The sequence below is a fragment of the Biomphalaria glabrata genome, chromosome 2 (genome assembly GCF_947242115.1).
Source record: "Biomphalaria glabrata chromosome 2, xgBioGlab47.1, whole genome shotgun sequence".
Classification (NCBI taxonomy): Eukaryota; Metazoa; Mollusca; class Gastropoda; family Planorbidae; genus Biomphalaria; species Biomphalaria glabrata.
In genome coordinates this window covers 6,615,891-6,643,423 of record NC_074712.1, presented here as the reverse complement: position 1 = coordinate 6,643,423, position 27,533 = coordinate 6,615,891, and the positions used below count along the sequence as shown (strand labels likewise).

General features: G+C 34.9%; 2 protein-coding genes across 2 annotated transcripts; both read right to left on the bottom strand.

The window, feature by feature from the left end:
* Positions 1 to 175: 175 nt before the first annotated feature.
* Positions 176 to 23,072, bottom strand: LOC129924449 (uncharacterized). The gene is made up of 9 exons (XM_056018893.1): positions 22,429 to 23,072; positions 17,321 to 17,442; positions 16,525 to 16,681; positions 13,071 to 13,256; positions 11,305 to 11,502; positions 6,665 to 7,497; positions 5,112 to 5,407; positions 1,353 to 1,575; positions 176 to 680 (listed from the first exon to the last, which is right to left on the bottom strand). Exons 1-9 carry the CDS (start codon positions 22,993 to 22,995, stop codon positions 566 to 568), a joined length of 2,697 nt encoding a protein of 898 aa, XP_055874868.1. The 5' UTR covers positions 22,996 to 23,072; the 3' UTR covers positions 176 to 565.
* A 3,082-nt stretch (positions 23,073 to 26,154) lies between these two features.
* Positions 26,155 to 26,736, bottom strand: LOC129924383 (circumsporozoite protein-like). Its single transcript, XM_056018595.1, has one exon. The coding sequence runs from the start codon at positions 26,734 to 26,736 to the stop codon at positions 26,155 to 26,157; it is 582 nt and encodes a 193-aa protein (XP_055874570.1).
* Between the last annotated feature and the right edge of the window lie 797 nt (positions 26,737 to 27,533).

The following is a 27,533-nucleotide window of genomic DNA, read 5'->3' as shown; positions in this document are numbered from 1 at the left end:
CAGAGAGAGTTGCAGTGTTTACTAGGCAGTTCTGTTAAGTGCAAGAAAGCACTTGAAGTTAGTGTAACCAACTGTGTTTGTATTGTACTGTGATGTATTTAGTTAATAAACCGCCTCATTGTTATTTGAAACTCTTGTTGTTAAATTTATGAGTTAGAATTGTTGTGTTGAGCAGTGTTTACAGAAGGCCTGTTAGAGATTATTGTAACAATATAATATAAAACTATTCATTACTATATCAAAAAATAAACTAATAACTTTACACGTGTGTAACTCTCATTGTAAAGTAACAAACTCATGAAAAATTTATTTTTCATTTAATGGACCTCATTAACCAATAGTAAACAAACAATATTTAGCCACGTGGTTCTCTATACAAATTACGTAATTCATAGAGGCTGTCACGTGATACTTTTTTTTCCATTGTTTATCAATATCATCAGGTGGCTAAATGTTGTTTGTTTACGACTGGTAAATGAGGTCCATTAAGCAGAAACACGTGTCAATATATAATCCTTTCGATTTTTATTCATTTTAAATTTATATGTGTTGGTTTCTTAAAATGTTAAGCTTGATGACGTCTCCAAAGAGAATAATAAAGAGAGACAACTCTCTTGTTGCACACAAAGGCTAAAAATATGGCCAGTCCTTGAAGTCCGTTTAGTACAAGAGCAATAAACCTGTGAACAGAAAAGTAAAAATATTGCAAACATTTACTATAAAAATAAAGCTTCTCTAAGGGGAAGAAGTCAACACTTACGACTGTATCTCTCAGAATTGTAGAAATAAGTTCAGTTTTTCAATATCAAACAAAATAAATATTGTTCAATAATTAGTTGACTGATTAGTTAATTTTTTAGTTGATTCATGTTTTTGTTAGGTTTAAAAAACAATTATTTAAAATTTCAACTTGACCCTTGAACTGGTGTTAGAGAAATAACGTGTAGAAATATTTAAAGGGACAAAACCCAACATACGTCTGTGAATAGTGAAGAGTTAATTTCCCTTATTGTCAAATAAAATAATTAATAACCAGTAATCAAATGACTGATTGGTTATTTTTTTTAATGATTCGTGTATTGTCTACGCCAATAAATAAATGTGCAAAGTTTCAACTTGATCCTATAATGAGTTTAGGAGAAATAACGTGTTCAAACTTATTACCAGACAGACAGACTACTCACATTTGTAAAATAAAGTGTCAATGCTACGTTTAAAAACGACATTTTTAGTAATTGCTGAACTAAGCTATCACGAGGGTTAGGATTTAGAAAAGAAAGGCATCCTTTTTTAAATATAACAACTGAGACTACGTTTTAAAAATGCCGTCTTTATCTTTTCAAAATTATTACCCGAAAATCTTATTATCCGAGAACTCAGCCAGAACAGCCACAATCCAGAACATTCCTGTCACCGTAGATAGCTTGATGTAGATGGTCATACTAAAATCTTGTGCAGTGCTGGGCACAAAATCGGACTGCAGTCTTCGGACACTGTAAATTTTGTAAACGGCCACAAGAAAGAAGGAGACGTTGATCAAAGTTATCACAAACAATGGAGTAGCTACAGTGAGTCCTGGAAGGAAGAAAGAAAAAACCTTTACACAGTGAGAACCATCTGCTTATGACACATATTAATAAACGTAAAGGTCAATGTTGTTTTAATTGATTAAACTATATGTTCACCTTTCAAGAAGCAGTAAATTTCCAATAGTTCTAAAATTAGACAAATGATTTTAAAAAATTAAATATAGTTCTTTCTACTAAATAACATACCTACCTTTTGGGAGATCATATGTATGGGCACATCAAATGTGTTAAGATTGGGAAACGGATTTGTGGTCGACACCATTACAACCATAGCTAATGCCCGGACTGTCTTTTTAAAGCTAGGATTGGACTCAATAGCCATCTTCGAGTTTATAGGAAATGAGAAATGTGATCAACTTCGACCACAAAGGAGTAGCTATACAAAGTCAATTCGCGAAAGAATGAGGCGATTCGCAGCATCAGTCTAGTAAGTCAACTTTACTTTTGACAAAGCTTACAGCAACTCGTTCTGTCTGTCTATCTGTCAGTCTATATGCTAAAGAGTTTGACCATGTTTTTTTTTCTCCCCATTCTGGGATGAAGTTAAAAACTTTGCACAATTATTTATTGAACTTGACAAGGCATGAATCAATAAAAAAAAAAAGAAAATTTGTTAATTAATTCCTGGTGATTAATTATTTTGTTTGATTTCGAAATAAGGGGGATAAATGCTACTTAAAAAGAGAGATGTTGATATAGGCCTATATATATATGTAGATTTAGTCCCCTTATTACTTTTCGACATTCTCAGATCAAGTTGAAATTTAGCGTATTTATTCAAAGTCGATAACGATATGTGAATCAATCCAAATATTTTGTTTTATATAACAGAAATGCAGCTAAATTATGTAATTTTCAAATCTGCAGACTAGAAGGCTCATGCCTATATGTAGTGATGGGCAAAAGGTAACTTAAAAATTAGAAACTGTTAGTTGAACTTTAAAAAAAAATTAATTAAGTCCATTGTTTAACTAGAAAAAAAGTTTAGAAAAACTCGTAGTTTAATTATTTTTTTAAGTTACTAATTTAAAAAGTTTAATTAAAATTTGTACAACTTAATTAAATTTTTTACAACTAATGAGATTTTAAACTGTACCGGTATAAGTAAGATTTTCCGTTATATAGTAAGTACCTACCATTCTTTTCTAAAAGTTTTAATTCCAGGCAAAAATATAGCACAGAAATTTATTAAGACATCTTTTTTTTATTGTTGTGCATTAACGTTTATGTAAGAAACATATTCCTCATTACTGATTTTTATTATGGATAAATATTTCTACAATGTTAAAAGATCGAACCGTAGGAATACAGTCAGATGATTATATCTATATAGATCTAGTTCAACCCCACCCCCACCCGCCCCCCAAAAAGTTACGAAAAGTTTGTATAGTTTAATTGATGTTCTTTAGTTTAGTTTAACTATATTTTGAAATTCATGATAAAACTATTAGTTTAATTACTTTGTTTTAGATGAAAACTAGTTTTAGTTTAACTTGTAAAAGTTAGTTTAGTTCCCATCACTACCTATATGACGCCTGTATGGTCAATTACGGGAAGGGAAGCGCTCACAATGTGGAAAAATAAAACGCATCAGGGAAAACCTCAAAGCTTCTCTGAAAGCCTTTAGCATTGACTCTGCCACCTGTGTAACGGAAGCACGTGAGAGAGCAACTGTGAAAACTGGCGCACAAAATGCAGAGGACAAGATAACAGCGCTGGCAATGAAAAAAGCATCAGAGAAAAAACATGGCCAATGAATAACCTGTCCAGTGCCACATTAGTAAGCACAAAACCTCAGTGCAAAGCCCTCATCCCCAATAGATGACAAAAAATGTCATCATCAAACCACGATGGACGAACTATATAGCGTTTATGGTGTCTATTGTCTCTATAAATTCAAATTAATGTATAATTAGACAAGAAAATCAATATATCTTCAACTATTTCATAGAAATAATCCAGTAATCCAGAGTCTGGCACAATAATTTCTAACTGTATCCCTTCAAAGCCCTTATTTTTGTAGAATAATAATAGCTAAGAGAAGTATATGAATTGGTTACTTTCGTGTCGAACTGTATCCCTAATAGCCCTTATCTTAATAGATTATATGATCTAATAGCTAATAATTCTATATATATATATATATATATATATATATATATATATATATATATATATATATATATATATATATATATATATATATATATATATATATATATATCATTTCTAATTGTACGGATTATTTTTCCAACCTTTATCTTAGTAAAATATATAATAGCTAAGAATCCTATAAATTGTTCCTCTACCTTTCCCTAGTCCTAATTCTTAGTGTTTACGTTTGCCCCTTTTATTTTAATACCTCTATTCCAGTTAAAACTTCATGGAACCAATAACCTAAATGGACGCCGATCTAAAAACAGCTCTTGCGATTTTCCTAGAGATTTGTTGGTCACAGTTCTAGTTATAATTTTTTCAAACAATAAAAGAAGTAAATTTAAATGTAACTATAGAACTAGACCGAAAGTAAGGTTTTATTGATTTAAAAGTTAAACTAATTAATGTTCAGGAAAATCTTGCGCATCGTATTCTAAGTATAGATTTAAAGACCTAGGTTATATCACTAAAATTATTAAAAAAAAAAAAAAAAAAAATGGCGTAGTCAGCACAACCGAGTCATTAATTTTAAAGTTGCTTTAAAATTATTGAAAGATTATCTAAGCTTTGGTTATAATTTTACGTAAATCTATTATAGATTACAACTCGATCCTAGATCTATCTATCTATCCATCTATCCATCTATCCATCTATCCATCTATCCATCTATCCATCTATCCATCTATCCATCTGATAGATAGATAGATAGATAGATAGATAGATAGATAGATAGATAGATAGATAGATAGATAGATAGATAGATAGATAGATAGATAGATAGATAGATAGATAGATAGATAGATAGAAGATAGATATCATTTGCATAGCCAGGGAGTGATCACCCCCCAGAAATGAAACCCCCACTGCGGGGAGTCGGAATTTTGTGAGTGTTTTTTCTCTTTCATTTTTGTTCATTTTAGGAGAGATTTTAATACTAAACCAGCGCAGCCAAGGGAATTTTGAGTTAAGTTTAAAACCCCCTACAGAGGATTTTGCAGTTAAATCCCCCTCTTCTATAAAACAAACCAAAAAAAATCTGAAATTTACGTTAAAACCCCTTCTTCAATATAAGACTATCCATACATCAGTCACCAGATTCTATGAGTGTAGTGTAGCCATGAGCGGTTTTGTGTTTAAAACCTGGTTTTGTGTTTAAAACCTGGTTTTGTGTTTCAAACCCTTCCAGCTAAAAACATCCTCTTTAAAATAAAAAAAGGAAATTACACACTCAAAATTCTATGAGCGTAGCCAAAGTTTTTTTTTTTTTTAACACTAATATGATTTTTTTTTTAAAGTTAACCAAGAGCATATTCTGTGATTAAAATAATTAAATTCTTTTTATTATTTTTTTGCCATTATACTTACCAATTAATAAAGGAGAGTCTAGATAACACTGTTCATTACCATAACCAAATTCTCTTCCTTGTGATGTGAAATGGTTATATACTATAACTGCACTGACAACTAAGACAGGTAAAATGAATGAACCACTCAACCATTTCCAGGTACCATGAGTCATATTTCGTTGATTGTTCATTCCCCTACTGGCAGTGAAAACTCGAACCATGTTAAAGCTGCAGATGAAGTTCCATGAGAAGTTCCACAACCACAGGAAATGTGTCATAATGCCAATGAGTTTACATGGAATGCTGGGAGCAGAACTAGACAAAAAAAAAATAAAGTTTCAGTACCGGTAATTTAAATAATCTTAATACAAATATTTTTATAATTTTCTTTTCAGAAATAAACATCTTCTTGTTCCTGTTTTGCGATTATTCATTTTTAAGAATATACATATATGTATTTAATTAGGGATAGTCACTAGTGCTTTCGAAATTATTATACTGGTGAAATGTTATTTTAATCAAAGTATCAATGTACCTCTGTAATGTACAGCTTAAGAGATGCGGTTCGTATTGAGTTAATTACCTTAAAAGGCCTCAACACTGACCTACAACGTCACAATCTGTGGGCATTTTAGACCAGTTTAGTCACAGGTCTGTAAGACTTGGCAACGAGGTATTCGTCTAAATTGGTGGTGTATTTATCAACAATCTGCTTGCATAGTTAATTTTTAAAATTAAATGTTTTACTTTCGAAAAAGACAACAAAAAAAAGTAGCCATTGCATCAGAATTTTGAAAGGTCTAAAATTTCAAGTCCGATTTTCCTTTTCCTTTTCAAGTTTCTAAGCTCTAAACAGGATGGACAGACAAACGGAAAGACCACACAAAACCAATTGCGGATATTCCCATTAGTCAATGCATTACTGGTAAATTAATTCTTTAGTATCAAGAAATATAACAAAATACGTTTGGGTTGTGTCCCCTTAGATAATTGTGCACCTTAGTTCTCCCAAACCATTTATCGGATCAAGTTTACATTTTTCATATTTATTTACTGCACCTAACAAATTATCAATGACTAATTAGTTAATCATTCAATATTAGTGATAGATAAGCCCTTTTTTTCAAGTTTGTAAATTTTGCTTGCTTTATATTAGGAGGATCCTAGCAATGGAATCGAGATGCTACAGAAGTATCATTGGTATTACATTTAAAGACCGTATCACAAACCAAAAGATTAGAGACAGGGTTACTGCAGCGATTGCATCTCACGATTACCTGCTAACTATCGTAAAAAAATAAACAATCTCAAGCTAAAAATCTATGGCCATATTACAAGGTCTTCGGGGCTCGCAAAGACCTTCCTTCAGAGAACAGTATCAGGAAAAAAGAAGAGACAGACAGAAAAAGCTATGGGAAGACAACGTACAAGAATGGACGAGCCTGTCATTGAAAGAGGTTCTAACTAAGGCAAAACACAGAGAGGAAAGGATAAAGACGGTCGACAAATCTAGAATGGTGGCCCAACAGATAAGGGATAGGTAAAGGTAAATATTGTTTAAATTAAACTTACGTGTAAGCGCTAATCATCAGAGAGACTTGTGCCGAGAGAAGACTGAAGCTGAGAAATATGTTATTTACTCCAGCCTTTGTTCTCAGGACAGGAAACATGCAGTATGTCAACAAGGTCAGTAGTAGACATACAATTGAGATGAGAAAACAGAGCAAGGTCAAGATGTTTTCAACCATACAAAGAGTGTCCTTACAATGGTCTGCAAGTCTTACAGTGTCTTTCACTTGTTTCAATTTCCTATCCAACAGGGCAACGCACACATCAAGATTTTCATTTTTATCCACATTCACCATGATCAAATCTCTATTCTCTGTTATTTTTATCTTAGTGACTTGAAAGTCTATTGTTATCGTTACGTTCGGGGGAACTGCTTTCTCGTCAACAACCACCTGATATTGTGTTGTGTTCAAACGCACATAACTGCATGACGTTAGCTCGTTGATGTAAACTAAATTCTCGATGTTACTCTCAAAGCAAGTCACAATATCTACGCTTGTGAAGTTTTCAGTGCACAGATTTTCAGAATCCACAAACGTTGAGAAATTTAAAACCGTCATAGCATTCTCAAAACATGTCAATCTCATTATAACAAAAGGTTTTAATGTTATATTTATATAAGTATACCCTAAAAGTAATTCATTTTGTAATATTTCAGTAATAAAATATGATTCGAATTGCATTCTAAGAAAGTTCGTTGCATTAATGATTTGGACAATCATTCTGACTGTAAATATATATGGAGTGACTTCAAATTTTGAAATGTTCTTTGCAAGACCAACTTGTACACAGTGTTGCATAGTGCTGTTATAGAAACTTTTTAGTTTGACTATCAGCTGAAAATATATCAAGTATTTATTAAAGCTACTTTCCTTGTTTGATCAAGTGGTCAATTATTTTAAAAAAATTAGTTAGTTGTTACATATAATAAAACATATTATATATGGTCGAGAGGCCAAGTGCGCTTGAACTTGGCTTGTCTTGGCTACCTAGAAGGGGGCTCGAGGTTCGACACCCGACTCGGGCAGAGTTGTGTTTACTGAGCGCCTAAAGGCAGCACGGAAAACCAACTTCTAGATACCCCCTCCCCCCCCCCCAAACTGGTCCACAAATGAAATTGGACCAAAAGTTCTGCACGGTTAGCTTGGTAAGACATAGGAAAATGGCGGGGGTTCACGGTGTGATCGGCATTCAGCCATGTATTCTAGTCCATACATAGGCATTGACTTGGACCTCTTCCAGACAGAAAGATTTGTTCAGGCAGGCTTACACGCCTAGAGTTCGAAGAGCTTTCGGCTCAACTCTTTTGCTAATCACACGGTAAAGTAAATGTGATCTAAATGGATGAACTATTTTATTAGTTGTAGAAGCATAGTTTGTACTACTAAACCTTAGGGACTCCTTTCATAGGGATATACACAAAACCTCAGTTTGTACTCCTAAGCCTTATGGACCTCATTCATAGGTTAGTCACAAAACAACAGTTGCAGAAGCTTGGTTTGTACTCCTAAACCTTAGGGAATCCATCTATAGGTTTAGTCACAAAACCTCAGTTGCAGAAGTATAGTTTTTTCCTCCTAAACCTTAGCGACTCCATTCATAGGCTTATACACAAAACCTCAGTTACAGAATAATAATTTGTACTCCTAAACCTTAGGGACTCCATAATTTTACCTCGAGTGGCTTAGTCACAAAGCCCGGGGGACTACTCGACTAACAGTTGAAGAAGGATACATTAGTGAAGAAAGATACATTGATGAAGAAAGGTACATTAGTGAAGAAAGGTACATTGGTGAAGAAAGGTACATTAGTGAAGAAAGGTACATTGGTGAAGAAAGGTACATTAGTAAAGAAAGGTACATTGGTGAAGAAAGGTACTTTGGTGAAGAAGGATACATTGTTGAAGAAAAATACATTGGTGAAGAAAGATACATTGGTGAAGAAAGATACATTGGTGAAGAAAAGTACATTAGTGAAGAAAGGTACATTAGTGAAGAAAGGTACATTGGTGAAGAAAGGTACATTAGTGAAGAAAGGTACATTGGTGAAGAAAGATACATTGGTGAAGAAAGGTACATTAGTGAAGAAAGGTACATTGGTGAAGAAAGGTACTTTGGTGAAGAAAGGTACATTAGTGAAGAAAGGTACATTGGTGAAGAAAGGTACATTAGTGAAGAAAGGTACATTGGTGAAGAAAGATACATTGGTGAAGAAAGGTACATTAGTGAAGAAAGGTACATTGGTGAAGAAAGGTACTTTGGTGAAGAAAGGTACATTGGTGAAGAAGGATACATTGGTGAAGAAAGATACTTTGGTGAATAAAGGTACTTTGGTGAAGAAGGATACATAGGTGAAGAAGAATACATTGGTGAAGAAGGATACATTGGTGAAGAAGGAAAAATTGGTGAAGAAGGATACATTGGTGAAGAAAGATACATTGGTGAAGAATAATACATTGGTGAAGAAAGGTACATTAGTAAAGAAAGATACATTGGTGAAGAAAGGTACATTAGTGAAGAAAGGTACATTAGTGAAGAAAGATACATTGGTGAAGAAAGGTACATTAGTGAAGAAAGGTACATTGGTGAAGAAAGGTACATTAGTGAAGAAATATACATTGGTGAAGAAAGGTACATTAGTGAAGAAAGGTACATTGGTGAAGAAAGGTACATTAGTGAAGAAGGATACATAGGTGAAGAAGAATACATTGGTGAAGAAGGATACATTGGTGAAGAAGGAAACATTGGTGAAGAAAGATACATTGGTGAAGAAAGGTACATTGGTGAAGAAAGGTACATTAGTGAAGAAAGGTACATTTGTGAAGAAAGATACGTTGATGAAGAAAGGTACATTAGTGAAGAAAGATACTTTGGTGAATAAAGGTACATTAGTGAAGAAAGGTACATTAGTGAAGAAAGATACATTGGTGAAGAAAGGTACATTGGTGCAGAAAGATACATTGGTGAAGAAAGGTACATTAGTGAAGAAAGGTACATTTGTGAAGAAAGGTACATTAGTGAAGAAAGGTACATTGGTGAAGAAAGGTACATTTGTGAAGAAAGGTACATTAGTGAAGAAAGGTACATTGGTGAAGAAAGGTACATTAGTGAAGAAAGGTACATTGGTGAAGAAATATACTTTGGTGAATAAAGGTACATTAGTGAAGAAAGATACATTTTTGAAGAAAGATACTTTGGTGAAGAAAGGTACATTAGTGAAGAAAGGTACATTTGTGAAGAAAGATACGTTGATGAAGAAAGGTACATTAGTGAAGAAAGGTACATTGGTGAAGAAATATATTTTGGTGAAGAAAGATACTTTGGTGAATAAAGGTACATTAGTGAAGAAAGATACATTTTTGAAGAAAGGTATATTGGTGAAGAAAGGTACATTAGTGAAGAAAGATTTATTGGTGAAGAAAGATACATTAGTGAAGAAAGATACATTGGTGAAGAAAGATACATTAGTGAAGAAAGATACTTTGGTGAAGAAGGATACATTACACCTCACGTCGTAAGCTTCAATCACATGAAGCTTGTCAGCCAAGTAAGTTCGTATACATGAAAGGTAGTTCTACGTAATCACCTACCACCCGACTTTATTAATGCTTCTGGGAGAGAAAATTATAAGTTATTTTCAAATGTAAACTCCTACTGAGCCACGAGCTACTGGCAATGTAGTTGAAGGCTCTTTTATCTCAAGGCCATTCAAATCTCATACTAAAAGATGAAAATTACATTGTGTGTAATGATATGACATATAATTACTGGAATAAAATGTTCAACTATAACACTTCAAATAAAACACAACATTAAAATAGACCCCCGAAGTGGTCCACCCAGGCAGGTAAAAAGGCAGGTTTCAATATTTTCAGATAGAATAGCAGAATGAAAATCATTCAACGGCAAAGGATATAGAAGAATGGAGAAAGAAGGTGGACCGATCTTATGTGGTGCTCGAACAAGTCCAGCAGACCAAGGGATAGGTGAAAGTGAAGGAGAAGTTCCATGTGATCCTGGCCTAACTGATGTCATATAATGATTATCTAATTGATCTAATTGTTCTGTAAAGGATCAATCTCTTATTCAAAGCCTAAAAAAAAAAAAAAAAAACAGTACATTTCCGCTAAGTATTGCACTGCAATGCATACGATAATATGAAAAACTACTTATTAATTGTTGTTTTAAATTTTGTTCCGTTTATATGCATATTAAATAAATTTTTTCTCTATAAAAGTAAAAGTTTTAGACTGACAGAATTTACTCATCTATCTGTATGTTTTTTTTTTAACATTTGACAAAAAATTCTAAAACCGTGCATAAATGTGTTACAAATATGGTAAATTAACATTTCCATTACTAAATAGCCTCTAGTGTTTGTTATTATTAAAGCAAATAGTTGTAAATATTGTGTATTTTTATGAAAATACTGCTTACATAGTTGATTTAAAAAATTTAAATTTACGCTTTCAAAACAGAAAAAAAGTATTGAATTGTCTAAAATATCATGATGTAGGATTTTCAATATATTTTCTAATTTAGGAGATCTAAACGGGACGGACAGACGGACGGGCAGACCACTGTAGACTAATAAAGTCTATTCCAATTTCTGGGGTCGTTAAAAATCTATTAATATCACATCACCTGTGAGATAATGGTTTGCATAACTTGTGTAATAGAATTATTTCCACCGAATCTGTTCGTAATTATATTAACATCTTCTTTTTCTAATATAAATCCTAAGCTTGAAATGTATTTTTGACTGTCATATTTTGTATAATCGACGCAGTTATTCTTCTTCAGTGTTTTTCCTCTGGCACATTCTATCTTTAGTTGTCTACCCTAAAAAAGAGAAAAAAACGTTAAAGATATTTTATCTCCAGACTAATTGAAGGTTTTCATATGTACTGTAATAAACATGCCTATGCTCTACATCAGCGGTTCTCAACCTTTTTTGCTCGGCGACCCCTTATTAAAATCTCCCGCTCTGCCGCGACCCCCACCCACACAGCACTATAAGAATAGACAATAACAATCCATATTTTCGATGGTCTTAGGCGACCCCTGGCAAAACGTCAATCGACCCCCAAGGGGGTCGCAACCCACAGGCTGAGAACCCCCTGCTCTACATAGTGTTAATTATAACAAAGTATAAAAAATACTATTGAGCAAAATGAAGTATTACGTCGGAACGTGGAAAAAAATTACGGAGAGAAAGAGTTAAACCAATATTGTGTTATTTGTGTACCGTAGAAGATGGACTATCTAATACAATAAAATAAAATTGTAAGCAAACATGTCGACAATATTTACTACACTATATGTTTAAGTCAATTAACAAATTGATGGCTTCATAGCGGCGTTATTGTTGAATAGACAAACAAGCAAAACATAACCTCGTGCGTGGCCCCTACGGGTCCGACGTTTGCTAATCTGTTTGGGTAAAATTCTAGAATCCGATGATTTCGTGAAGATACGAATGAAAATGTTATTAAAATTTGATAACGCTTTTTACAATTCCATACAATGTTAGTTTAAATATTCATCATGGGCTTAAAAAGCTGGACACTGGAAACTGACGAAATTAGCGGTTTTAACGGTTTTTCGATAAATTCCACATTTTGTGTTTATATTTCAAAAAAATAAAACTGGCCAACATGCCTCAAGGTAAAAGCTCTACCTTGACCGATAAAATATTTGAAGTGGTAAACTTCTTACAATTCTATTTGACGAGTTTCCTCTTAGCAAACTTTATGAAACGACTACAACAGCAAATGATGTATAAGAAAAAGTTAGTTCATTTTTTTTTTGGGGGGGGGGGGGGGGAAAAGTAAACAAGAAATTCTTTAACTCTTTCACTCCTAAATGACGTTACCAACGTTGATTTGACCCCATTAAATTAAACTATTTTTTTGTTTGTTTTATAAACATTAACTTGTGTTATATAAAAAAGAGCATGGCTTCCCATTTAATTCTATCTATACTATTGATATAGATATAGATATTGATTTAGATATAGATATAAATAAATTATAGATATTGATATAGATATTTATTAGATATAGATATAGATATAGATATAGATATAGATATAGATATAGATATAGATATAGATATAGATATAGATATAGATATAGATATAGATATAGATATAGATATAGATATAGATTTAGATATAGATATAAATAAATTAGATACAGATATTGATATAGATATAGATATAGATATTTATATATATATATAGATATAGATATAGATATTGATATAGATATAGATATAGATATAGATATAGATATAGATATAGATATAGATTTAGATATAGATATAAATAAATTAGATACAGATATTGATATAGATATAGATATAGATATAGATATAGATATAGATATATATTTATATGTGTGTCTTACATCGGGAGCGAGCCATTTTGAAGTTTCTAAAAATGGGTTTCCTTCTGCCTTTTGATTTTTTTCCGTTTCCAGTGACGTCCTTTTAAAATTCAACAGCATTGAAAAAACGTATAATGGTAGTTCGTCTGCTGCCTGCGTAGTACAGCTATAAGTTGAAAACGTTTTTGATGGTATCAGATATTTTTTCTGCAAAAGATATTCCTAATTAATTCATAATAATATATATATACGGTAACAAGTTTAATACGCTTTATTAAGTGAAGTAGATGTTCAAAAAAAAATCTTTTTTTAAAATTACTCTATTAAGGCTGCAAATTCATAGGCGAAACTTCAAAAACCTGGTTGTTCCTTGTTCAGACATCGTAATCTATAGAGCAGATGATGTAAAGGTCACCTGTTTCTGTGGCGTCCGGTTAACGAGGGTGTCATGTGGCCAGCACAACGACTAGCTTTTACTAATGTCAGGTACCCATCAGAGCTAGGTAAACTCAGAGGCGCCCAAAGATTACTAAATTAAAAATCCCAGTCTTCACCAGCATTCGAACCCTGGACCCCGATTCAGAAGTCAAGCCTGTACCGTTCAGCCACCACGCCTCCCGTGGGAGGACATGGATCCCGAAAATTCAGAGAAATTTGACAGCAGATTTATATCTTTGGAAAAGAATTACTTGCCATTTGTTCACTATGGGAAAGTCTAGTTTGGCTGTGATAAGTCTTCAAAGTATTGTAATAACTGAAGTGAGGAAACTCAACGAGGACATAGACGTTTATTTACATAGAGACATGACAAACACAAAGAGGCATCTGCCTTGAGCACAGCATCTCCATATTGGCTCTCTCTTTGGGCGGGAATCGTTTGTCTCTTATGTCAACATCCGACTTGTCTGGTCACTGATAGTGCGCACCTTCTTTCTGCACTATCTTGGATGGCGGTGCGCATGGCAAAGTCATAACAGTATTATTCGAAAAAAATTTGAATTTGGCTAGAGGACTTCAAAAAAACAGGCCAAGTTTTCGGATATTTCCGAATAATAAAGCAATGTTCATGAACATTGTGAGCACCGTCTTCTCAGTCTAGATCTCAAGGCCTGTCATTGGAATATTATAACGTGTTGTAGATTTAGGCCTATACATTTGCTTTAACCAGAATTTGTTCTCGGGTGGATTATGAATTAAACAAAGTTAACACATTTCCTTTTTTTTAAATTTAACATTTATTAGCTATTAAGAACAAAATTATCGATCTATAAGTTAAGTTGTATAAAATAGGAATTGTCTTTTTTTTTCAAAGAAAAAGAGACACTAGTGTTCACGGGCCGAAGGTATGTGTGTGCGTGTATGTGTGGGGGGTGCGTTATCAAGCGAGTCTTTCCAAATCAATTTAAAAGTCTGTATCGGGGAAATTACGATGCGAAGTTTGTCAAAAAAATGGAGATTCCAGAGAGCAAAAAACAGAGAGAAAGAGAGAGAGAAAGAGAAAAGAAAAAAAAGTGAGTTTGGGGATTGTTAAATATGGCCAGCATATTGAGTTGATTTTTTTTTTTAACCAGTATATAACAGATTAAAAAAATAACTTTTTACCCAACTCCCCCCCCCCACCACCACCACGAAAACAATCCTGGATAAGCGAATGTAGGTAATAAATTCTACTCTGAGTATATAAAAACGAATGATAGGCCAATATATCAAGACTCGCAAGACGGTGTGATAAATGTTTTTTCAAAGTCTATTTATTTATTAATTATTAAACTCTTTATTGAATGATTGCTACGCTCGGAAAAAAACAGAAGTCGTGTGTGCTCCAGATAAAGATTGTCAAGACTAAATATCATTTTAGAAGATACAATTTCAAAAAAAAAAAATTAAACAAGCGTTTTGCCAGTGTGATTATCTAGTAAGTTTTTTTGTTTTTTTTCGCCAACGATATACATCAAGAGTCAAACATAGTCAAATTTCTAGGAAGATCCTTAGAGCCGTTTCCATTATCCGTGCCCAGGTTTTTTTTAACCTGTTCCCAGGAATTTGCAAGCCCAAAAGTAGATTTGTAAAAAAAAGACGAAAACTTTTATCTAAAATTACAAAATTATAAAATTATAAAATATAGACGCTCCTAGACGGGAAACAACATGATCAAGAAATTACTGTGCATTTCATCTATTTCCAGGAATAGCTAATTGACCTCTTTCAACGTCAAAGTACGTCTTTAATACAAAACTAAGTAATTTACCAGTGATTTGATTAACCATCTTTACCTTACGAAAACAAGTAAAATGTAAAAGTATAATTTTTAAAAAAAGTCTTCATTCATAAAGCTGACAGGCTCTGGTTAAGCCGAGGAAAGGTATTAAAAGTTTTTTTTTTTAATTTGAGACACGAAATTGAAATATCTATGACCAAAAAATCAAAAAAAGTGCCACAACTGAACGACCCCTCATGGTTGTGGGATTTGGCTGTTTTATGTGACATCACATCACATTTAAATGAACTCAAGACCAAACTGCAAGCGAAAGACAAATTGATTTTGCATGTGTAATGCAGGCATATTTCCAAACAAAATATTGCAACTCTTCATTCAACAGACAGAAATGATGCATTTTGTCCACTTTCCAACCTGTACCAATCTACAAAATGATAAGTAGCTAAATATGTCTTTCCCAAAAAGAAAAAACGATGCAACTTCTGAGGCTCCTGATAAATAATTTCAGTGAAAGATTTGTGGATTTTCAGAATTTAAAAAATAAAATCCGTCATTTTGAAAATCCATTTGCTGCCGATGTGTCAAGTGACCCGACAGATCTGCAACTGGAACTGATTGGCTTACAAAGCCAGACATTCCTGCTTGACAAATTTCAAGTGATGCAGACTATTGACTTCTACTCCATGTTACCTGCAGAAGCGTTTCCAAAACTTCGAAAACAAGCGCTAAGGATGATCACAATGTATTCAAGCACTCATTTGTGTGAACAAACTTTCTCAATGATGAAACGGGCGAAGACCATGTGACGTAATCGCCTCACGGATGAACATCTAGATTCAGTGCTCCGACTTGGTGTTTCATCTATGCAGCCAGATATTCAGAAGATGGTTTTGGATAAACTTCATGCATCACATTAATTTATGTAAGTAGGTCCACAAATAAAACTATAAAAATATCTTTTTTTTTTCTTTTTGATAATATGGCCCGCGACACGAATCCGAAAATTAAAATGGCCCGCAGACCAAATAAAGTTGGGCATCACTGTAACTTATCAATGTAATTACATGACTTATTATGAAATAAGATATAAAAAGTCTTAGGACTCATCTAGTTCTACATTAATTAATGTTTTAATTATATTTAAAAGAAATGAGCTTTAGTGCGTTATGTTTGTATAAAAATAATAAAAACAAGAAAAAAAAAGATGGTCTTTTAAAGATTGAATCACATTGAAAAGATACATAGGGTTATACTAACGAAACTAATAGCGCAGAAAATATTTTCAAAATATACAACGTCCAAGCTGGAAAACCACTGGATCATAAACTGTTCATCTTTAATCTCTAGACAAGCCTTCACTAGGTCATGATCAAGCATGTCATATACATGGATCTTCTCAAACGTATGCGATTGGCTGAAAAAAAAGAAGAAAAAAAGGGAAGTTAAAGACCTTGCGATCTATAGGGCAGATGATCTTTAAGTCATCTGTTTCTTTGTTCAAATCTATATATATATATATACATTCTACGCATTTCATTTGTCAATCTAGTCATTCATGTTAATTAATTAGATAATTTCTGCTAAGTCATTGGTTTTCCTGGCTGATTCAGGCAACCCATTCCATTCTGTAATGGCACTAGGGAAGAAAGAGCACTTGTACGAATTTGTTCTAGCGTATGGAATAAAAAATGTGCCTCCATCTTTTTCTTTCTGAAAATATCATTAGTTTTTGTTTTCCTATTTGTAAATTGTGGTTCAATATTTTATGTATTATTGCTAATTTACTTTTTTATTCTTCTGTCCTGAAGTGTCTTTAGGTTTAGTGATTTTACTATTACAAATTTAATTACATGACTGATCCAATCTTATTGATACTATTACACTACGAATAAGTTTTTTTTTTTTTTAAGTCTGAGTGTGACGGACGGACAGATCGTCAGACGGACATTTTACACAAACCTAATAGCGGCTGTTCCATTTACGTGGGCCGCTAAAGGACAGACTATTCCATTATAAAGAGATACGTATCATTGTAAAATACTCCATTGTTTACCTGAAGTCTCGTCTGTTCTCACATTTCACCATTAAAAACTTTCCTTTGATACTGCTTTGTTTCGTCGTGCTGTTATAGGAGTAAGGCTGTCCAATTTTTAATTGTGTCTTTTTAAGCTTAGTCTGGAGAAGAAAAAAGAAAAAAATAAATAAAAAAAACACTTTTCAAAAAAGCAATACTTCCATTATGCAACTTGTTGAGCGCTTGTTTTTCTCTTAATAATCTTTGGTTTATAGCTATTATACAGCCTTATGCATGTAATCTCGAATCTATTCCGTGTAGGACTCTTTGACCCCAGTTTAGGGTGAGTTTTAGCTTATATTATAACGATATTCGTTATTCGGAATCGTTCGTATCGGCTCTCGATATTCATTTGCATACATAAGTAGCGCGAGGAGGGAGAGTGGAATCGTTGTTTGGGTTATACCGTTTCGAACTTAGAAAATACCCAGGCGTTGAGGTCCCCCAGGACTACAAGTTTGTTTGTTTGCCCAAGACTCGCCTCAAGTCAACATAGAATTTATCTTTCTGGTTCTGCCAGTAGCATGGGAGCATAGGTGCTAATCAATGTAAGGATCCATCCAGTGAGAGTCAAATTGATCAGAATGAAGAGCTTGGCTTCAGAACCTGGGGTCCTGTGTTCGAATCTCGGTTAAAACAGGGGTTTTGAAATCCGAGATATTGGGGCACCCTTGAGTCCACCCAGCTCTAATGTGTACCTGACTTTAGTTGGGGAAAGTAGAGGCGGTTGTTTTTTCTGCTGGCCACATGACACACTGGTCATTGACCGTTGTCCAAAGAAACAGGTGACCTTAACATCATGTGCCCTATAGATCGCAAGGTCTGAAAAAGATACTTTTTTAAACAAATAGCAATTTTTATGTCAAAGTGAAAAAATAAAGGGGGGGGGAGATTAGAAGTAAGTGATACTTAAATTTTTATTGGTTATCTCAATTCAAACTAATAGGTAATAGAATTAGTTGGCCAAAGAATGTATAGGGGAGATTAGTTGTATATTGTTACGAATCTCCCTATCCAGGCCCTCTGCAAACTGCACCATACACCACCAACTTTAAGAACTTGACAAGTCTTGGCTCCAAAATAACGTAAAGGTTTAATGTCCATAAATAACAGCCAATACTGTACAATTGGCAGCACGTAGAACAGTACAAATAGCTCTGCGATAACAAATAGCTCTCCGATACCACCGTTCCGCCGTATCAAGTCTTGCACTGGCCTCTCCGTCTCGTTCCGGGCTTGCACTGGGTTCAACAGTTCGGGACTGACTTCACACACTTGGGCTCGTTGTGTCGGACTCGATCACAGACCAAGATCAAGACGCCGTTCGTTTCAACTGTACTTGACAGTACTCCGCACTGAACCGTCGTAATGCTCCGTACAGAACCACACCGTTGAACTGTGCTGTAGTCGACCGTGTTCTGAACTCCTGTAGTGAACCCGCTTTCTGAACCGTCTTGACTGCGACACCTCCGCTCTTTATATAGGGTCCCTACTGGCCTTCTAGAACCGGACAGAGCGCTTTCGACGTTCTAGATGGTCAGATGACTACAACCCTCGTGACGCTCCTGAGCTCTGTTCACGACGTCGATCTTACTCGAACCTTCATGTTGATACTCGTCTCGGCTGACCGTCGTAACTCGTCACGGTTGACCGCTCGTCTAGCGCTGGCCTGGGGCCATTTGCGTCGGCTGACTACACTTACACCACTACCCCCATCTGTGCCACCACCAGGTTTATAACAATATCATCATACATTGTAAAAATTAAGAAATATATATATATATATATATAAACTGGGAATAAATCAAATAGCGAAGCCGGTGGGTAATGCTATTCACATTTGCAAATTTAATAAAATACTCTGAAAGACACAAAGATAAAGGCACATTCCTCGTCCCATATGCTAGGACAAATTTGTACAAATACTCCTTCCCTAGTGCTATTAGAGCATGGAATGGGTTGCCTGAGCTAGCCTGGAAAACCAGTGACTTGGCAGAGTTTAAGTCATTGGTTAATATGCATGACTAAATGCATGACGCGTAGGACGTAATCATCTTCTTTTTTTGAAGTAACGTCTGTATTATATAAGATAAGATAAGACATATAAGAAAAGAACAAGTTCCAATTAATAATTAATCAAAGAGGCTGTAAGCGTGTAGCAATATCAACCATTTCAAATTCTTCTGAAAATATTATTTTTTTGTCAGCATCAAAATTGTTATGGAACTACATAAGCTAGTTCATCAGTCTATGATATGTAGGCCTACTCTAGACTAGATCAAAAAGGTTCTATGTAGAGATATTGAAATGTAGATCTCATGATCGTATTCTAGATCTAGATATAATCTTAATTTTATGTACGTAGAAATATAACCAAACCGTATCATAAAGTAAAAGCTAGGTTAAAAGTAGTCACATTTTATAATCTAGATCAAGTTTCAAGCCTTATTTAATACCAGATTTTACGATAAAGATACGAAAACAGAGGGTTGATAACATAATATCACATTTATGGGAATCTTACGGTTGAATCTTAAAATTATTAAATGTTCGAAAATCATAATTTAAACATTGATTTTGAATTATTAAATAACTTAGATTTAAATTTAGAATCTGGGTTCTCTTTAACATACATTAGTTTGGGGTCAGGTATATCTGGATGCAAAGGTTTCAGCTTCTATATAAGAATTGTTGAAAGGAGACCACCCGGACGGGATAGCTCAAAGGACTGGTTTTTGCTGTTTCAAAGGCCAAGTGACCAATGCTAAATTCGCCACCCGACGTCGCCTTCAACGTTTAGGAAAATGTGGACATCTAGGTAACCATTGCACCTGAAAGCTGGACATGCAGATAAAAAGAAGGAAGGATTACTCGCTGTAACTCAAAGAAAGTCATAAACACCTGGAGGTCCCGAGCCCAGTGTTTCCGGAGACACGGGCATTGCACTTTGACGCCAAGCAGACGACATTGGTATCGAACTTTGCGACTAACGATCTTCAAAACTTTCTGCTTCAGATAGAAAAAGCAGGACAGTGCCGACATTGGTTCGTTGCGATGTCCACGTAGAGTTTCGAGATTTCCGCATCCCTTTTATGAACCCTATGACCCGGAAAAGTATTTTATCCCGTAGCCAGGCTGAGAAGTTGGCTTTTCACCGACCCCTCTGTCTGGGGTCCCCCTGCGACAAGGTGATCATTTATTCACACTCGTATGGTCATGGGACACGTCCCTCAAGTGAACGACAGGAGTTCCTCATGTGAAAAGAGGGACAATAAGGGAAGCTACTTTTTTTTTTTCAATTAGAGTTAGTTCCCCTTCATACATTATTTAAGTCCCTCTTAACTGTATACAATTGCCACTTCCTCTTGAGCCTTTGAGCTGAATGCCGAGCTCTACACGAGGGACGTTTGGGAAAAGGAAATGAGAGAGAGAATACTGGTCCATGTGTGTCAAAAGGTCTGTCCTTGTACAGCAGGGGTTATCTACCTGTAGGTCGCAACCCCTTTAGGGGTCGAATGACCATTTTCCAGGGGTCGCCTTTGACCGTCGGAAAACCTATTTATTTGATTGTTTTTTTTTTACTTTTTCATCAGAAGTTTTTTAAATATTTTTTTTCTTACACTTGTAATGTAAGGTAGCAAGCATATCTGTACCGTGCTTGGTATGCATTTACATTTCCAATAGCGGAGGAAAGGGACATAACTTACATTACATGATCTCTGTGGCATTTTACGTCTCGAGAGACGATCTTTTCCCTTTGCAACTCCTTGTGTGACTAAAGAGGCCAATCCTTGATACACAGCTGCGATCGCAGGTTGGGCATATATAATCACCAGGCGCCGTTGCATTTTTACCCTTCTTTCTGCTTCTGTTGTGTATGACATCTGCAATCTTTGACCCTTCCTTTATGCTGTCTCTCCATGTGGATCTGTCCAGTGCCACCTCTTCCCAGTTGCCAGTGTCAATTTTGAAGAGCTTCATGTCGCGTTTGCATACATCCGTATAACGTAAAAGTGGGCTAGGGTTAGGCGCTCCTGCCTTCTATTAGATCGCCATACAGGATGTCCTGTGGAAGTCGACCTACTGGCATTCTACAAACGTGGCCAAGCCAGCCAAGGCGTCTGCTGCTGAAAAAAGAGCGGATGTCCTGGCATCCTGCTCTTTGTAGCACTTCCTCATTGGTTATCTTATCTTGCCACCTTATTTTAAAGATCCGCCTTAGGCATCGGAGGTGGAAGACATTCAGCTTTTTTTCCTAACATGAGTAGGTGGACCATGTTTCACTTCCGTACAGCAAGGTGCTCAACACACAGGTCCGGTAGACTAGGGCTTTAGAATTGCTAGTCAGCAATATGTTGTCCCAGACTCTTTTCTGCAACCGTGACATGGTGGCCATTGCCTTGGCTATCCTGTTGTTTATGTCTTTATCCAGTAAAGTGTTGTTGGATATGATGGAGCCAAGGTAACAAAAGTGATCAATTTCTAGTGATTACATGGTCATTACACAAAATATGAAGCGATCGTGTTAATGGTCAAAGTGTTGATAAGATCTAGATGCTGTACACGAGTTCTTGAATACAACCAACAACAGAACAGTTCGTAGATACATTGAATAACTCCTGCTGGTAACTTTTAATGAATATAAAGGGGTACAGTCTTCGTCGTCTCTCTATCTCGGTCATCCTTCGTCCTTGTCCGTTGAAACTCTATTTCTGTTCTTACTTTTTAATTATTCGTCACGTCACTACGGAAAAAAAACATTAAACCCAAACTTTTACGCGTCTTTCTATTGTGTCATTTTACTGGGGGGGGGGTTAAGTTTTGACCCCCTTTCCCTTAAATGAATCGGACCTGTCTTTGTATACGTCTGGATAGCCGTTAGACGTAGTTATTAAGTCTTTTGATGGAACGTCTAAAGCTTATAAGATAAAAAAAAAACAACATCACAATGTTTTTGACCTTTAAAAAAAGAATAACTATTCAAGCCCCTTTTCAGTTTGATATCCTTCTGGTCCTTTCTAAAGGCTTTGGCGCTTAAAAAAAGATAGTGGCTATAAATAAAAATAAGAAAAAACAACATAGTATACCTGATCGACGTTGTTACAGATAATACAGTAGATATTGTTGTAAAATATTTCAGTAGAGTCGTCTTTTGTTTCTATAAATACATCAGGCGTTTGCTGATGTTGAGGCAGGTCTTCTTCACATAGTTCCATTATAGTCATGTTTTCTTTATAATTAGGGAGACATGAGCGTACAAGAAGAAACATATAACAGACTAGCCTCGGACTTAAGTCATCAGTCGGCGCTAATTCAGGCTTTGCTGTATTCGTTAAAACTGTTTCAGCAGCTTTTATATCAAGATTAAAGACCGGGATAGATACATCTGGACAACAACGTCCGTGGATCTCACAGGCTGGTCTGTCGCAATAACAATTCGCACATAACAAACAATTCACAAAGAAACGGACTTCAACGGCGTTTGAACCATTGCATCGTCTAGGACAGACACTTAATTGAAACTCTGTAGCTGAGTGTTCTGTTTTATTCCAATCTACAAAATTGAAAGCGTTTACTATAGTCACATGAAATAGAATGATAACTAAAAAAGATAAGCTTATGAAAAGCTTAAGCGACATGTTGTAATGTTGCATTTGTTCACTTTGCCCTTATTTTAATACACATTTTAAAAGTTGTGCGACGATTTGATATGAAAATCAAGACACATCTGTTAACCGTCTGGCTCTCTTAAAGCAGTAGTTTGCCGAGCTGATTTTGAAAAGCATTTATGTGTGACACACAAATAAAGGGAAGGCTTACTTTCTAAAAGTGTTATATTGCGTTGAGAGTAACTCGATACTGTTGACAGCTTAACAAAACCCGAAATTTAATAGCTTTAAACTGGACGTCATTGGCATGTAAGAAGTCCTACCTGCTACTTCTGTGGTGACTGCGCAGAAAGACGCTCGGCTCCAGAAGCCAACAAAACTTATATCAATTCACTCTGTCTGTCTGTCCCTCTGTCTGTTAAAAAGTTTGTACACATTATTTCTCCCACACAAGGCTCTCGGATTAAGTTGAAATTTCGCAGAATTATTTCTATTAACTAACAAAACAAGAAAAAGTAAAAAAAACAACAAATTAGTTTATTTACCATTGGTAATTAATATATTTTTGATATATCGAACAAGGGAAAATAATTGTACTTGACAAATGTGGTATTTATAAGTTGAATTAGTCCCCTGAAGTCTCGAGCCCCGTGTGAAGTAATTTTGTTTTCTGCATTAAAAAAACGATCATGTAGAGATTCACCAAGATAGCCCCTTTCTTTCTCTCCCCTTTCCAAACAGGTCCAGACAACTGAAAGGATCATAGCGTATTCAGAAAGCGAAACAAAAACTATTGGTAAAAATATTAATATCGCACCAGGAAAGTAAAACACTGGCAGCGTTACATTGAACCAAAACAAATTGATACAATTACACTTATAGGTTCTATTTTTTTTATTAAAGTATTTTATTGTTTATCTTTATATTTACAGACAGAAATAAAATAGTTGTAAATTTACTATTTTTCAATTTATTTATTTTTTTCAAAATAACGCTTGTCTTCGAGTCCAATCTGAGACCTACATATTTTGTCACATTTAACTTCAATATATATATATATATATATATATATATATATATATATATATACAGATGGATAGCATTGCTTTACCATTTTTATTAGCGGACCCCGCTATTAGTTTTGCGTTGTCTCTCTGTCCATTGTCTCGTTTAGTATGCACATAAATAAATATAATTTAAAACAACAATTAATAAGTCATGTTTTATATTATAAACGTGTACTGCAGTGGCGACAATGTGTTTTTTTATTCTTTTTATTTTAAATTAAAGCTATATTTGTTGAGGTTTTTAATGAAAGATTGACCCTTTACAAAACAATTAGATAATCATTTAATAACATCAGTTAGGCCAGGTTAACACTGAACTCAACCATTCTTTGATATTGTCTTCTCTGTCTTCCTCTTCATTTTTTTCCTGGTACTGTTCCAAAAAGGAAGGTCTTTGCTAGCCCCTTAGGACCAAGTAATGTGGCCATAGAGTTATAAGTTTATATTTTTTTACCGTGGTTAGCGGGTCATCTTAGGGTCCAAATGCTGTATTAAACCTGTATTAATTCTGTTTCTATTATCTTCATTCGTGAATCTGTCTTTGTATCTTCATAACTATCAGTTCATTGTACACAAATTGATATTAATGTAATGATAATAACATCAATAAATCTCCGTATGCTGTTGTATCAAGTCGTTAGTCGAACAATACTTAAACCTGCCTATTTTTACCTGTCATTGCGGACCTAATTGGGGACCGATTTTGAGTTTGTATTACCACACAAACTGTCTTTGTAACCTTGTTTTATGTTCGTTCACACTTTTTCAGACAAAAGGTACAGAAACTGAAAGATGCTACAAAAGAAATCGCTAACAAAAGATAAATCGCAAAATGCCTTATTAAGTATTAGTACTCATCAGTTTCGCTACACTAGGCAGCATCCACTATGAATACAAAGAAGAAATTATATTGAAAAAAAGTGTCCTGGGGGTAGCAAATGTATTTATTTTTGTCAAGATGGATGTGGCTAGAAATTATTTGAGAAACACTGCCTTAATAAAAAAAAAAAAGTTATTTAATACGTCTTGCATTTGTTCGACTTTTACAAAGGAATCTTCAGCTGAGGTAAAGTCTATTTCTAATTTTCATAAACTTTAAGTCACTATTGATCTAAACTAGTACAATACCTCATTGACATAGTTGCATAAAGCGCAGTATTTATTCTTTGAAAATAATATCTCCTAAACCTTCTTGTGTGTAGATGACCATCTCCTGTTGTCTAAGCATCAGAGGCAAGTCTTTTTGAGACAAATCCACTACGGTTAGGTTGCCTTTATAGTCAGGACATAAAAGAATAATATCTTCTTACTCTTCGTGTGTGTAGATGACCATCTCCTGTTGTCTAAGCATCAGAGGCAAGTCTTTTTGAGACAAATCCACTACGGTTTGGTTGCCTTTATAGTCAGGACATAAAAGAATAATATCTTCTTACTCTTCGTGTGTGTAGATGACCATCTCCTGTTGTCTAAGCATCAGAGGCAAGTCTTTTTGAGACAAATCCACTACGGTTTGGTTGCCTTTATAGTCAAGACATAAAAGAATAATATCTCCTAACTCTTCGTCTGTGTAGATGACCATCTCCTGTTGTCTAAGCATTTGAGGCAAGTCTTTTTGAGACAAATCCACTACAGTTTGGTTGCCTTTATAGTCAGGACATAAAAGAATAATATCTCCTAACTCTTCGTGTGTGTAGATGACCATCTCCTGTTGTCTAAGCATCAGACGCAAGTCTTTTTGAGACAAATCCACTACGGTTTGGTTGCCTTTATAGTCAGGACATAAAAGAATAATATCTCCTAACTCTTCGTGTGTGTAGATGACCATCTCCTGTTGTCTAAGCATCAGAGGCAAGTCTTTTTGAGACAAATCCACTACGGTTTGGTTGCATTTATAGTCAGGAGGACAAAAGAGAACGCAGGAGAATCTATAACAGCCTAACGTAAGCTCTTTCTCTTCAATCCTTGTTCAACCCAGGGCGTTAAGCAGAGTCAAGCTGTTAGGTTTACCATTGATGCTCATCAAGCTGTTTGGTTTACCATTGATGCTCATCAAGCTGTTTGGTTTACCATTGATGCTCATCTTGTTTGGTTTACCATTGATGCTCATGAAGCTGTTTGGTTTACCATTGATGCTCATCTAGCTGTTTAGTTTACCGTTGATGCTCATCCTGTTTGGTTTACCATTGATGCTCATGAAGCTGTTTGGTTTACCATTGATGTTCATCAAGCTGTTTGGTTTACCATTGATGCTCATCCTGTTTGGTTTACCATTGATGCTCACCAAGCTGTTTGGTTTACCTTTGATGCTCATCAAGCTGTTAGGTTTACCATTGATGCTCATCCTGTTTGGTTTACCATTGATGCTCATCAAGCTGTTTGGTTTACCATTGATGCTCATCAAGCTGTTAGGTTTACCATTGATGCTCATCAAGCTGTTTGGTTTACCATTGATGCTCATCAAGCTGTTTGGTTTACCATTGATGCTCATCCTGTTTGGTTTACCATTGATGCTCATCCTGTTTGGTTTACCATTGATGCTCACCAAGCTGTTTGGTTTACCATTGATGCTCATCAAGCTGTTAGGTTTACCATTGATGCTCATCAAGCTGTTTGGTTTACCATTGATTCTCATCAAGCTGTTAGCTTTACCATTGATGCTCATCAAGCTGTTAGCTTTACCATTGATGCTCATCAAGCTGTTAGCTTTACCATCTGCCATTATCGGATTATTTGGTGCGTTCACTATATCGAGGTGATATGTCGGAACAGATATATCTGGGCAACATCGACCGTAGATCTCACATGCTGGTCTGTCGCAATGACAGCTTTGGCATTCGAAGCAAAACATAGTCTCATTACCAGGCACATACAAAGGAGCCGTAACAACGTCAGGGACAAACACTTAGCTGAAACTCTAAGGATGAAAGTTGTGTTTTATTCTAATCGGTGATTGGTTGGCCTATGATCACGTGAAACAAGAAGGTCATTAAGAAAATTAGAACTGCCATTATTCTTAATTTTTGTAACTGCAATTTGTAATACATAAACTTTCGTTCTTAAAATTATTATATGACACAATAATACAAAAATAAAGCTGTATTTCTTCTGTATTTTTTCAAAAACTTTAAACACTTTTTTTTTTAATTTACAAACTTTAAACACATTTCTTTATATAGTAGTTAACCCAAAAGCAGCTAAATCAAGTGTCACTGACAACAATGTGAACCACCAAGATGTCATTAAGAATTTATGAGGTAAACTATGGTTCTATTAAAGTGTCAGGTTCTAGCCTTTACTATTCCAATTTCCCTACTAGCTCAGCGTTTGTCACGATTACAGTAAAAAAATAGAGCAACTTTGACACATGGGCTCGCATGATATGGAAACTTACTGTATGCGCATCGGATTGGCATATGGAGTGATATTTATGAACAGTATGATCTGAAAGCCAGGGTTTCTTTACATAATTCTTTAAAGACAGTTATGTTTTCTTATTATTTACAAAACTTATATCAA